General features: G+C 44.3%; 1 protein-coding gene across 7 annotated transcripts in view; it reads right to left on the bottom strand.

Moving 5' to 3' along the window:
- Window positions 1-13439, bottom strand: part of PTPN5 (protein tyrosine phosphatase non-receptor type 5) — a 75330-nt gene extending 61891 nt beyond the window's left edge. For 3 of the 7 annotated variants that reach the window (XM_063398132.1, XM_063398134.1, XM_063398133.1), the window contains exon 1: window positions 12758-12966. Coding sequence is in view for 2 of the 7 variants with exons in the window: in XM_063398131.1 (XP_063254201.1) it covers window positions 12224-12368 (145 nt within the window). In the remaining 5 variants the exon portion in view is untranslated. The other 4 variants (XM_063398137.1, XM_063398135.1, XM_063398131.1 and 1 more) reach the window with 4 other exon arrangements.
- Window positions 13440-13844: the final 405 nt, after the last annotated feature.

Here is a 13844-nt window from a genome sequence, read left to right on the forward strand (position 1 = left end):
TACTTCCTCTGTTATTCCTGCATTAAAGAGCTTGATCTTTCTTCCATCACAGGGCCAATGATATTTACAGTCTGGGGCCCAGAAGATAAGCATTATAAACTTGCAAACATGATGAAATATACAGCACATATAAGGGCTTTACACACTGAATGTAATTTGCATTAGATGGAGCATTACTCTCCCCTTGATGTTTATATGTGGAGTATTTCACGCTATCTTGGCATTGTTTTTTTAACTAGAAGCTATATAGCATCTAAATTGGAACCCCTACAGTTTCCAACTCCATCAGCTGGAACAGACTGCACGCTTCTGACTCCCAGTTCTTGGAAATGGATTGCAATAGTGCAGAGAGGAAGCAGCATTAGACATTGCTAAGAGAATGGACAGAGCAGACAGAGGCACTTCACGACCATCCAAATCTGCATTAAATTGTCTCAGTACTCAAGTAAGGCCAGGAGGGTTAAAAGTAAGGGTGGTAAGCTCAAGGTAAAGCCAGTAAGTGCTTTCAGTACTAAATGGAGGCCCATCAGTTGACTGTCTCCATCCTTCACTGTCCTAAGTGCCTCTAAATGTCCTGTATCCTTCAATACTCCTGGTACCTTCACAGCTGTGCACAAGTACCCAAGAATTGCCTGCAGAGTGCCTCAGGCCTTGGCTGCAGCCAGGTCTGTCCCACTTGTGAACCCCAGCCCCAACAGTGGGTCATGCAAGAATCCCCATTTTATCCTACCCCATGCCTTGTGACTGTGTAAAAGGTGACAACAAACAGGTATTGGGGCTCCAGGGCCATGCCACAGCCTCCCCTGCTTGTTTATTGCCAGCTCAGCACTGGTTGCTGCCCCTTTGAAGCACCCACCCATTTTAAAAAACCACGTTTCTCAGAGTCCAGGCTGTGCCCCGGAAGGAAGTGGCAGTCTGCTATGCCTTTTCTTAGAAAGGAAGCTGGGTACAACAGCTCAGCTCTCTCAGGAACTCCCCACCCTGTCTTATATAAAACTTCCCACAGTAGGCCAGTATTGTCTTTATTTTACTTGATTTTGTTAAATATTTGGATATTACAAGCTACAAAAGAGCCATATACACACGTACCTGAAACATGACCACCTTTAACATATCCAGGTCTGAAAAGCTTATCCATTCACAACATTAAGAGCCTGTAAGTCAGCAATCAACACTCATCCTGACTAGCAATTACTGAGGAGAAACCAATGTCACTCAGAACCTTGTCTTTCACACACTACTCTTTCCACAGCACAAACCATCATGCAAGAACCTCACCTTCTTGCATAGACCCTTTTCTACGAACAGGTGGAGTTCAGTGGAGGGTAAATGAACCTTAAGAGGATTCAAAGAGCAGACAGTGCTCTTAAAAGAACAGTTTTCTTGTTTCCATTATTAAACCAAATGGCATCTTCCTGTTTGCTAAACAGCTGCCTTCTCAGGTGAGACTGACCCAGTGATCTTGGGATACCACAGAACCTCTGAAGGAAGCAGAACTGCTTATCCCAAAAGGATGAATGCACTATCTCAAACCATCAGGGTATCACTACTGTATCCATTTAGACTATTGCTGCCACAGCCTTAAAAATTAATGAGTTCTCCAGGGAACAGACAGACATAATGCTCAAAGCAAATGAAGCTGCTGCCAACACTGTTTTCCTCTTCCCTAGACACCACTTGAAACCAAAACAGAAGAGCAGCTTTTGCCCCTCAGCTGAGTATCAGAATCCTTTCAAAAAAACAAAAACAAAAAACAAAACAACAACAACAACAAAAAAAACCAACAAAAAACCAAACCAAAACAAACACAAAAACAAACAAACAAAAAACCCCCCCAAACCAACAAAAACCTACACCTGTGTGGACAGAGTGGACAGACCTTGAAATTTCACTTCTTACCAGCCAACACCACATAACCTGACCTTGTTCCCTCTGCCACCCAAGTTCAACATGAAGAAAAACCAAGCTTCATTTTGGGGTAATGTCTGAAGTGATCTTGGCCCAAGTTTTGTGAAGATGCTAAACCTTACTTAGAAATGATGACCTGCATACAACTAAAAAGGGTGCTTACTTTCTCCAGCCTTGGAACTGACTTGATTTCTCACTTTTCCTTTTCTGTGCAGTAGTTAACAACATGTCCGCAGATACGATATTGCATATCCACAGAAACACAGGTCAGCAAAGTCATTTATGTAAGACCCCCTTATCCCACACGAAAGAGAACATCAGCAGATGGAGCTCTGCTTCTGCATCACGCTCTTCAAATGTGAAAGCCTGGCAGGTGCAGAGGGGGAAAGGAACAATCACTCTCTCACCCTTTCCATCTCTTGCTTTTCATGGCACCACTCCACACAAAAGAGAAACAGCTTCTTCTGCCTTCCAATCCCTTTGCTTCCCCAAAACCGCTCCCCACATCAACCGGTGTCTCTGAGTCTGCCAGGAAAAGGTTTAGAAATCCTCAAACAAAATGAGTTAACCATCCAGAATTATAATCAATTAACTGTTCCAAAACAATGCAACGAGGGATCAGCACAGCAGAGGAGCTCTGAAATTTACACTGATCTAAGGCCTGAGACCTGTTCTCAAACAACAGGAAAAAAACCCACTTCTCTAGGGCAAAAGACCAATACATGCAAATTACTATGACAAGCAAGCAAGGCTTTGTGTAGCCTGACATGTTAGCAGGATCCCAGCTTTCTGCTCATCTCTACCCCTGGTAATTTAGGAAGCATCAGCTCCTAAAATCATGCAGCAACCAAGGAACAAAACTAGCAATTACAACCAGGTAAGTGCAATGCTTAAGTTCAGTATTGCAGGAAAAGGCCTAAAAACCGCTGGCTGGATTAATGAGGCATTTTTTAGGACAGCAGGATGATGTTTCCGAACACTTGCTGTGTTCTCAGAATCAGAATGATGCCCATAGCACTCAGTTGCAGAAGAGGAACAAAAAAACTAGAAGCAAATTACTTTCATGTATCCTGTGGTGGTGGCCATCAGCTCATTTCAGCCCACAATGAAGTCCCTTACAACCATGGGATTTCACAGCCCCTGGGGAAAAGCTGCTTCTTTCATACTTGGCAATATCATATCAATCAGAAGCTGTTAATCTGACAGGATGTAGTGGAAAAAGAGGGAAGTTTGTATTTCCCTGGTCTGAAACCTTTGTGGCAGAAGGTTACTGAGTTCTTTCTGAGAGGAAGAGAAATACAGAGCTACAGGAGCTGACACTTGGGCTGGAGAGGAGACAGACACAGACGGACAGAGTGAAAGCCATGCACAGAGCAGCAGAGATTGGTATCAGCTGGAAAAAAAAAAAGGAAGAAAAGCTTATAGACACAGATAGGAAACTCTATATTCCAAAGTGGAATAAACATCCGGTTTCAAGGAGAGACAATAAATTAGCTTAGAGACCTACTCTCAATTTCTGTTCAGCATCAACAACCGAGGGAGTAAGCCAGATGCCTTAATAAAGCAAATTCCCAAATGATGGCAGACACTATTCCAGCTAGCTTTGGACTGCCTTCTCTTCCCAGTGTAATCAGCAATCTCATAGGTACAGCTTTACAAATCCCAGGCCGCTAGGCTGTGACAGAACACAGTGAAGCCAGAGTTGGCATTAGCAGGACTTTGAAGCAAGCTTGCCAAGCAGAAGAGAATCATTTTCTAAATCCTGGATACATGAATAATAAGCTCTTCTGTCTAAACATTGGAATTAGCATCATGCCTACATCAGTATCTTACCTCTGGCACCATTTTTTTGGTGTCTAAAAAACCCCTTTATTAAAGTAAGTAATGTTAATGTTAAAGTCATGCCCAAGGCTAACACAAAGCAACAGTCCTGAATTTAAACTAATATAATGTAATCTAATCTACTCATGGATAACAGACTGAAAATTGATGTTCTGAGTTGCACAGACTACACTGCAGATAAAGCATTGTTGCTTAATTGCTGGTTCATTATTTAGCATCACTACATAATTTTAGAGCACTGACTCTCCATTTGTGATCTGCCCACTGGTAACACACAGACCTGTGACAACAGCCAAAACTACATTCAAGATATACAGCGTTTCCAAACAGGATTCTGAGGGGTTACAGTGCTAGAGAGCTCATAGGAAATTCAAAGGGATGATGGTTTTTCCTAACAAAGTTATACACTGTTGAACATGATGCAAAAAAGGTCAAAATGGATAAAAGAGCAAACGTCAGTGCCTGCTTTGGGGACAATATACGTAATTTAGATATTTGGGATGCTAGAAAATGTACATAGCATGGAGAATGTTACATGTGTTTGCAGTAATTTACCACAAAGAACAGAGCACCATCTGAAAACATGGTTTAAAGCAATAACTAAGAGGCTGAAATACAGACAGCATTTTGGCACTCGGCTCCTTGTGTCTTTTGGTACAAGTCAGGTATCATGCAGGTATGAGAGAAGTTCTTTTAATTCAAAAGGAAATAATAACTATTTTAATTACGTGACCGTTCCAAACAGGCTCTGAAGTGAAAAAGCAATCACAAGCACAATAAAATAGCCATTCCACGCTTTTTAGTCACAGGATTTGTTACAATAATTCTTGAAGCTCCCAGCAGTTTCATAACAAAGTAGTCACATCTGCAGTTTCACAGAAATTACCACGTCTGTGCCAACGTTTCATCTTACGAATGTTTGCAGGCTCCGATTTCCATGTTTAGAAGAGGAATGAAACAAGGCAACGACTTAAATTATTCCACCTCTCTGGCTTGCTATTCTGAGACTTAAGGGACAGAGGCTTCAGTCAGGGTAATGGAATGGGGGCAGTGATCTCCACTGGCAAGGGAGGCTCCTCCCCTGAAGGAGACAGCTTCAGCCAAGCCCAGTCTGGTTATGTACACTGTTACTGAGACTGAAAATGAGGGAACAGATGCTGTTGGAGTACCAAATGGAATGCATTCTGCAAAAGAAAATAAACAAACCTAGCCATACTCAACCAGCCAAGGTACAGGAAGGAAGCAGCTCTGTTCCTAAAAGTAAAAAGGACCCTGCAGAACCAGAATCACCAGAAAAAAATGCATTGCCTGTTTAATAAAATGAATTCCCTTCTCCAGAATCTCTGGATGTTGCTAGGAAAAAACATATTAAGCACACTTTATTTACCTCCATTAAAACATGAAACCAAACAAACACACACACACACACACACAAAAAAAAAAAAAAACCCCACAAAAAAAAAACCCACAAAAAAAGCCCCCACAACAACAAACCAAAAAAACCCAAACAGGCCAGTGTAATTCAGTGAACTGACAGTGAATTCCACAGTGGTATCACATATCCATGAGTGCTTCAAATAACTTCTCTGGTAAAACAAGTACTCTCTTAGGGAGGCTGAATCAAGATGCCTAGCTTGCTTCTAAGTGTCCTGACCTAAACATTATGACCTAAATCTTGCAAGAGTGGAGAAAAATGAAACCTCAAGCCCATATGGATTCTCACTGCCATTAGCAGGCCTGCAATGATCTGCTTCCTCACCATCTTACAGGAGTCTATGCTTGTATTTAAATTATCCCAAATTTTGGTCAATTCCAAGACACCAGTATGAGCTGCAAAGCGAGACATATGGAAAGCATCCAGGGAGATCCCTGCCTTTTGAGGAGGTAGCTAATCAACAGCTAATTGTAAGAACACGTCTCCAGAGTGTCTGTGTGGGAAAGCTTCTGCTGTTTGTGTTGTCACCACAGCTGCATGTGACAACTGCCAACCTACAGCCCATGGACTGCTTGTGACACCCCAAATTTCAGAGACCAGCTGGGGTCAGTGAGCAGGTCCAACAGGCTGCTCTGCTCCCCTGCACCTCTCTCAACCAAAGAAGAAACTTCTCAAGTGCTGTTCTCCCCATCCCTTCAATGTTCATTTACAACTCCCGTTACACACAAGTGAAGTAAAGCTGCGCTCCAGGCAAGCTGGTAGGAGGCAGGAATGGGGCTACAAAACCCAAGGTAACTGTAGCCTTTAAAATCCTGCCTTGCCAAAGGACACAAAGCTTCCTATACCCCAGTGGAGCCTTCCCCTTATTTTGCATCCATGAAGTGGTCACATCCACCTAAAAATGCCTGCAATGCTGTTGGCTGCTAAAAATCTGCCATTGAAACAGCAGGAAGAGATAGAAGGTAATAATTGGAATGACCTGCTTTTACAGACTGCAAGTCATCTATTATGAAAATGGTTATTATTTATAGCAACTGAGAAAGAAAATTCAGAACAAATACCCTCACTGTGCAAAATTCTGAGCTTTTTTCCCCCAATGGTTTTGGTTATTCAACAATATCCACAAGAGTTCTTTACCAAATGCCAGCATTTGTATTTTCTAACACGCTCTAAGATACCCTCAGAGGCTCATATCACTGGTGTTATGAACAGAATATGGTTTACCAGTGAAGGGGAGTAGCAGCTATCTAGAGGGAAAAAGGAAATGTTAGTCTCGGTAGAAACCACAAGGATTGCTATTTTCTGAAGTGTGGAATTAGGGGGAAAATAAAAGATACCACCTCATCTTGAAAGTGATGTGTACACTGGTCCAAATGAAGTCATCACCTACATTTATCTAAGCCACCCACACTAAGAAGTGCAATCAGAAAGTAATTAAGATAAGAAGGGAAATCAGAAGGGAACTAAACTATATATAAAACAATAACCTAAGTAGTATGCTGTAGTTTCAATAATAAAGGAAGCTATGCACAAACCACATGTTAGAAAATAGAAATGGTCCCGTTCAGTCTTTAAGAACGTGAAAGTTTCAAATCTCTGCTTCTAAGAAAGTCAGAAACAATACAGGTAGGTTGCTAAAAAAAACCCCAAAAACTGAAGGTAAACAAAATATCCTAAATTATATCGCCTCAATTAAACATTAATTTAGAAAAGTTTTTCAATTTAAATTCAGTCACAATTTTAGACCATATTTTCTCACAATCCAGACCTAATTTGTTGTAATATGTCTTTTGACTATCTTATGCAATGAGCTCACAGGCTGATGTGGTCCCACAGTGCAAATACTCCACTGTCAATTACTTCAGAGTGTGATATGAGAAACAATTTAAACCTTGTGCACTATAAAGAAAATCCAAACTGGTTACTTATTTTTTACAAAAAATTCAGTCTTTTTTTGAAAGAACAATATCCTTCAAGTATCTTGTTTGTTCCTTTGTATCAACAGCCCCCACTGTCCCATGTCTAACTCTTCTTTTGCCATTTATTTAAAACAACTTTATATTTAACTGACTTAATTTTACAGACTAGTGCTATTCATATGCCAATTTGCAACATCTAATTCTTAATAGCACTTAATGTGAGTTATCTTTATCTGTACCCCTCACATTTGAATAAAGACATCTCCAGACACACAGAACTCATGGGATCTAGGGACTTTGGGATTTCTAGGTATAATTGTGATTTCAGTAAACATGCATTTCAAGAAGTAACAAGTATTTATCACAGAATATTCTGAGTTGGAAGAGATGCACATGGATCGAGTCCAGAGTCACAGAGTCACTTTGCTGCACTAGCAACACAAGATACATCATTACCTGAAGAAACAACTGCAGCTGTAAATACAAAGTATTCCTCTAAATCAAAAATATTCTGTTCACTCAACATATATAGAACAAAGGAGTGGCTATCTAAGAGGATTTTTTTAACCTTAACATCTCATATTGGGTTCATGGATGAAAATGTGTATCTTTGCCAAAGCACAATTACTTCAAAGATCTTTGTGCTCTTGCTACATCTTTACTTACACTATTAAAGGGCTTCTTTCATTGTTTTATTCTCCTTTAGGTTTAGATTTCATTTCAACAACTGCTGCAGTACTAATTCAAATCTAAGAGTGTGTCTACACAGGCTACACACCAGAATAACCATTCCAAACATTCAGGCATATACATTTCCAGTTCATAGTCTGATTGCATAAGGGCCATGTGTGTGTGGAGAATAAGCCTGCTATGCTAATGTTCGTGAATTTCCATATGTAGATTAGCCCTCAATTTCCCAATTAAATAAATCCATCTCCCACATCTCTCAGGGTCACATAGGAATGAGAGACAGCATTTGATAACTGTTTACTTACAAATACAAATAGAACCGTATTTTGCAAGATTCTTTCTGCATTTATTGCCCACTAAAATATCCAGTGATCTTCTTCCTCCCCCCTCCCCTTCCCCCCCCCCCCCCATCCCAAGCAGTGCTCTATCATTTAACTGCCAAGAATTGTGTTTGGTTTATATTTAATATTGTGGTTACAACTGTGGAATGTATTTCAGGGCATCACATGCAGTGTTAGTGCCCTGGCCTCCCAACTTCCAACCTGTTCCTTCATATGAGATATTTTGCATATTTAATTACATGAAAGACCTCATGACCTTTGGCAGCTGCAGGTTTTAAAGAGCCTTCTGCAAGTAAACCAACAGCTTTGGAACACACATCTTCCAAACACAGACTCCTTTGGAATCTGTTATGTTACACCACTTACATCATCCATTTCCTTGATTTCCAAGCAGTTCTGGAAGCAAAGTCATTCAGAACTGACAGATGCAGATCACAGATTCACCAGGATAAATTAAATGTCTTCCTCTAATGTAGAATGCTTCAATTCACACTCACTTGTAGAAAAAAACTAGTTGCTCCATAGTCATAGTAATGTGACTGAACAGAAACAAAGATATCTACACTGCTCCTGGAAGCAGTTTCTAACCCATTATTAAGTTTCTCCAGTGCAAAAAATTCTTGTAAAGTCAAGGACATCCAATTGTCCTTCAGACATAAAATTTCAGCCTAGATTACAGTGACATCTTATGCTGTCGGTGTCTGCTAGGAACTCTATCCTCCATCAGCTTCTTTAAGGAACACTTACCTTGCACAAAACTGCTGCCTTCAGAGTCCTGGGTGCTCATCAGCACTTAATGAAACCTGATCTATAGATAATCAAGGGGCAGAACAGTTCTACCCATACACGGACTACAACATTCCAACGATCTTTAAAAAGCAGTGTAATTAAGACTAGCTGTGTCATAGCTTATGCAGTTTGATGAAGCAGTGTATTCACACAGACATCACTTTAGATGGTGACATGTTAGCTGTGGGTGTGGCAGTGGGCAAAACCAGCAAGGAGCAGGCTCTGCACACTGCAGTGATGGGTAACTTCTCATTGAAGCTTTCAAAACCTGCCTGAAACTCTGCCCCATCTGGAGGCAACATGTTTGCACACACAGGATTACAAAGACAGTCATCATCCTAAACAAATGCATGTACATAAAATATATTACATGTAGTTTTCATTCTTGCTGGCACTCCCTGCTATTTGAGCCTGGCCTCACATATTCAATTCTTTTCTAAAAGATCGTCTAAGTGGGTTTATTATATACTGCAATAACAAAAGGTATTATCTGATGATAGATAAGGGAGGTCACAACCTCCCTGTAACTTAAGCAAATTGCTTATACCTGAAGGGAGGATTTCTGTCAAAAATGAGTTCCTGTAAGCACATGCAGTTGTGTCCACAGGACAGAATTGCTATAAAAATACAGAAAGTTGCACTACCTAGCTGTGCATACACACTGAAGTAAAACACAGAATGAAACTAAATATGACACTGAATTGCAAAACAAACAAGAAATAAAATTTTTGTACTAGATTCAACTCCTAAAAACACTAAATACTTTTGGTAGCTACTCATGGCCTTAAACCAGGGTTACCAGACTGATACTTTCTATTACATCCATCTCCTAGAGCTGCAAACAAGGATCTGAGCCTTACTGAAACAAGTTAGGAAAGGCTGCTCCTGCCCCGAAGAGGTTAGGAGTCAGGTTACATGCAGCAGGTCACTAAACAAGGAAAGACTAAGTAAAAAGGACACAATCCAGTAACAAACAACTTACTGGCATTCTAGCTGGTCACAGATCAGGACTCTTACAACACAGGAGCTTGAATCTCATTTCTAAGATCTGAATTACTGCCATACTAGCTCTTTGAAACGTTGCTCAAAATCACAGGATAGTCTGGTCATGAGAAGAACATGAGTTCCATCATGAGATAAAAAATATTGTGACCTTCCAGAGATGTTCAAAACCCTTGCCTTTCTTGACTACCATAGCTTGCTCTCTGTGTGGTAGCATGGATACATACAGCACACACATACTCTGCATCTCTTCTGGCCTTATTCTGCTAAAGATGCTTTAGTGCAAATCAGTCCTTCAGTTCTTAAATCTAACCTGCGTGTTCTCTTTGCCAGGAAGTCTCAAATATTCTCTAAAGTTGAAGCACATTATCTCTGAAATCTCGAGACAAACTCTCTAAGCCAAGTTCAAACCAAGAAGCCAGGCCCTATCATAGGTTGAATCTTGGGTCACATCAGTCACACATCGCTGTGGCCTACACAGGGTAAGCAGGGAACTGAAAAAGAACTGTGAGAGCAAAATGCTCCGTTATGGGATTTTGCCAGGCACCTTTCGAAAAGCCACAAGTCAGCAAGGCTCTCCTACAAAAGCCTCCATGCCTCTAGTCTCCACTGCCTCTTCTGCCTTTGGACTCAACAGTCCACAGGAGAGAGTGATCTGGTTAAGCTACTGCCAGCAAACCAAACCTAGCAAAACTCTCTGCCTTTCAGAAAGGGTTGGCTTGTGGACAGCTGGAGGTAAAGCCAAGCAAGTGAAATTCTTCAGTGCAGATTTACTCATTTTATTCCTGAAGCAGAAACTGTACATTACTTCCCTCCCTTTGTTGAACAAACTTAACTTCTCTGTCTCATCTCTTCTGTTGACAAGCCAAAACCAAAGCTGCATGGCTGACCTTTTTACACAGAGGCAGAAAGATTTTTTTTTTTTTTCTGTGCTGCAAATCAGTGTAATTGCTCCTGCTGCAGTAACATCTGCCTTTCCAGATACTGCGAAAGCAGATACTGGAAAGCATCCTCCTACATAATGGAATGCTGAGATCCAGAAAACAAAAGACATGCTTGTAAAAACTTCTCTGATCTTTCCCCCAACCCCATGCTTTTTTTAAAAGCATAAATCATGTAACAGAAAAAAAACACATAACAGAAAACAGCTCTTCCATTTCAAACCGGTTTAGGCACTTAAAATCTGTATGTGTTTATTTGCCTTTTGTGCTTTGTACTTAATCAATATTAATACCAAAAGATGCATGCTATAACTGTTCAGATTTGCATTCTTTTTGTGCACTCTGCCATTTATCACACTAAATCGTTACTAAATTGTTGGTTTTGCTATTTAAAGGCTCTTGTTCTTGTTTTACATGCATGACACCCAGTTGGCAACTCTTTCTGCAGAGGAGTGACAAACATTTTAAAGACCTTAAACCATTATACTGCTAAATAAAAATAAAAAAACCTAACAAACCAACTACACAATCCTACAAAGAATGCCCATTCAATTATAACAAAATGAATAAAACAACGAAATGTGATGTGCTTACCTTTCTCCACATACCTACTGAGAATGTTTGGATTCATTATATGCAAATGTAGAGTAACAGTTCTCAATTCCATTTTATCCACATTCAAGTCATCTGGCTAAATTTTCTCTCTCAATGGCCACATATTGAGCCTCTGAACTATCCTTGGCTTCAGATGTACAACACTAACTCAAATATATCAATGAGAGCATTGGCAAAATCACTGCATTCTGCTACTACAAAGGAAGAAACTGGAAGCAGAGCAAGCTGTGAACAACTCAACTTGTGCTGAAATCAACATGAGCTCTGGGTCTGTCTGAGATCTGAACTTGATCCATTAACCGCACAATTTACACAACAAGGAAGTTATAATCTCAAACTGACTAACAAAACATTGTGATTTAAAAAATATTGCTTCCCCAGTGTATGCAACATTCTGGAAGTAAAGAGAGAGATAAAAACAGGGTAATGCAGCCACCTTTCTTCTGAATCTGCAATTTGTTGCTCTAACACAGACACAGAGCGTGACCACCAGCTGTAAATCGCTGCCGATCAGGGGGCAGCCAGCGGAGCTGGGTCCGAACCTCGGCAACTTTGTAAATAATGCTGCAATTAAAAAAGGCTTAACCTACTACATTTGTTTTTCCTTTCTCACACAACATAATCACAGTCTCACCAAAACGTAATTGCATAACAAGATAACCATATGTTAAGTTTGAAGGGGGGAAAAAGTCTTAACTGCAAATAAGTATTAACAGGGCACACGTGAACGCTGAACTCTACCAAAATCCAGCTGCACAGGTCTCCGGGTTCCCAGCACTTTATTGCCCACGCCGGCAGCTCTCCTGCTCTCAGCACTGCCATCTAGGAGAGCGCCGGCGCACCGCCTGGAACAGCAGCTCCCAGCAGCAGCATTCCCGGAAAGCATCGCAAAGCTGTTGCTGCTGCGAAGATTGTAACTGCAGCCGCGAGTTAACTACCGGCTGTGCCGGTTCGAAAGCAGCCTCCCCCAAATCCCCCAACCTTTCCCAAGCGAGGTCCGCTGGGCGCATACACCGGCATCTACTCCCGTATCTCGGCGTTGTGTGGCGGGGAAAACGGGGGAAAACGGGAGAAAAGCCCAGCCTTGTGCGCGCCGCCGCCGTGCCGGGCCCTGCGGAGGGGAGCGGAGCGGCGCCCCGGGGTGCGAGCGGCGCCGGAGGAGCCGGGCTGCCTGAGGCCGCCCTCCGCGCAAGGCACCGCCGGCCGCTCCCCCGGCCCCAGCCCCTCGCCCGGCAGCCCCACCGCGCACCGGCCGGGCTGATGCCACTCGCCCACCTCCGAGCCCCGTCCTTCCCTCGGGGACCGGGCTGCCGCTGTTGCATCTCTCTGCGTGCAGCAGGACGAAACGGGAAACGGCTGCAGGAAAAGCCAAGCAAGGGACGTGCCCTGCCCGCCGCCCCCGCCGGCGGCCGGAGGCGCAGCCCCCGGCGTGCAGCCGCCCCCCGCAGCCCCGGGAGCGGCCGCCGCAGCACGGCACAGCCTCGCCTTACCTCCCCGCCCCGGCTCCGGGGATGCGCCGCAGCTGCTGCCGTGCCCGCCCCCACCTGCGCCGTCCCTCCCAGCCCGGCGCTCAGGTGCGGAGGGAGCACAAAGGCAGCGCTGCGGTGCCGTGGGTGCAGCGGGCTCTCCCCCGCCGAGCCCCCGGCCCCGCTGCGCCAGAGCCCCGCTCCCCTCCCCTGCCGGTACTGAGCGCCAGCCCACCTCAGCCCGCTGCGGGGCCGCCCCCCCGCCCGAAACCGTGCGACTTGCCCCGAGCCTCCCCTCAGAGCCCCCTCGCCAGCTCCCCGTGCTGCAGCTGGTGCCGGCACTACGGAGCGCCCCTCAGCCTGAGGAAGTTCCCCGGTGCAGCGGAGGGGGACAGCCGCCCCACGTACCCCCCACCACTGCCACCCCCCGGGCTCTGCCCCCTCCGCTGCCTCGGCAGACACGTACGGGCAGCCCCCACAGCGCCGGGGGTGCGGACTCCGCGCCCGCTGCTGGCCGGACAGGGCGGCCGCCGCCCCCCGCCCCGTGGCGGCTGGGTGCGTGTGTGAAGGGGGACAGGTGACGAGCGGCGGGAAGGAGCCGCTTCCCCCGCGGCGGGAAGGTCTGCGGTGCACCACCGCTCCCGCCTTCCCCCACCCCGTCTCTGCAGGTGCCCCCGGGAAGGGCTGCGAGGCTGGCAGCCGACAACAGCCGCCCCCTCCCCCGGGAAAGCTGTTCTGCCTCCTTCTCCTTCGCTCGCCTTCTTTTCAGCTCGGCCGCTTGACTGACAGGGAGCCTTCCAGCGGCCGCCCACGCGCGCTCCCGTTTCCCCTCAGCCGGAGAGGGAGATGGCGAAGGAGAAAGCATGAATGAAACAGGCAGGCAGCGAGCGGGAGCA

Source organism: Prinia subflava, chromosome 5, assembly GCF_021018805.1.
Source record: "Prinia subflava isolate CZ2003 ecotype Zambia chromosome 5, Cam_Psub_1.2, whole genome shotgun sequence".
NCBI lineage: Eukaryota > Metazoa > Chordata > Aves > Passeriformes > Cisticolidae > Prinia > Prinia subflava.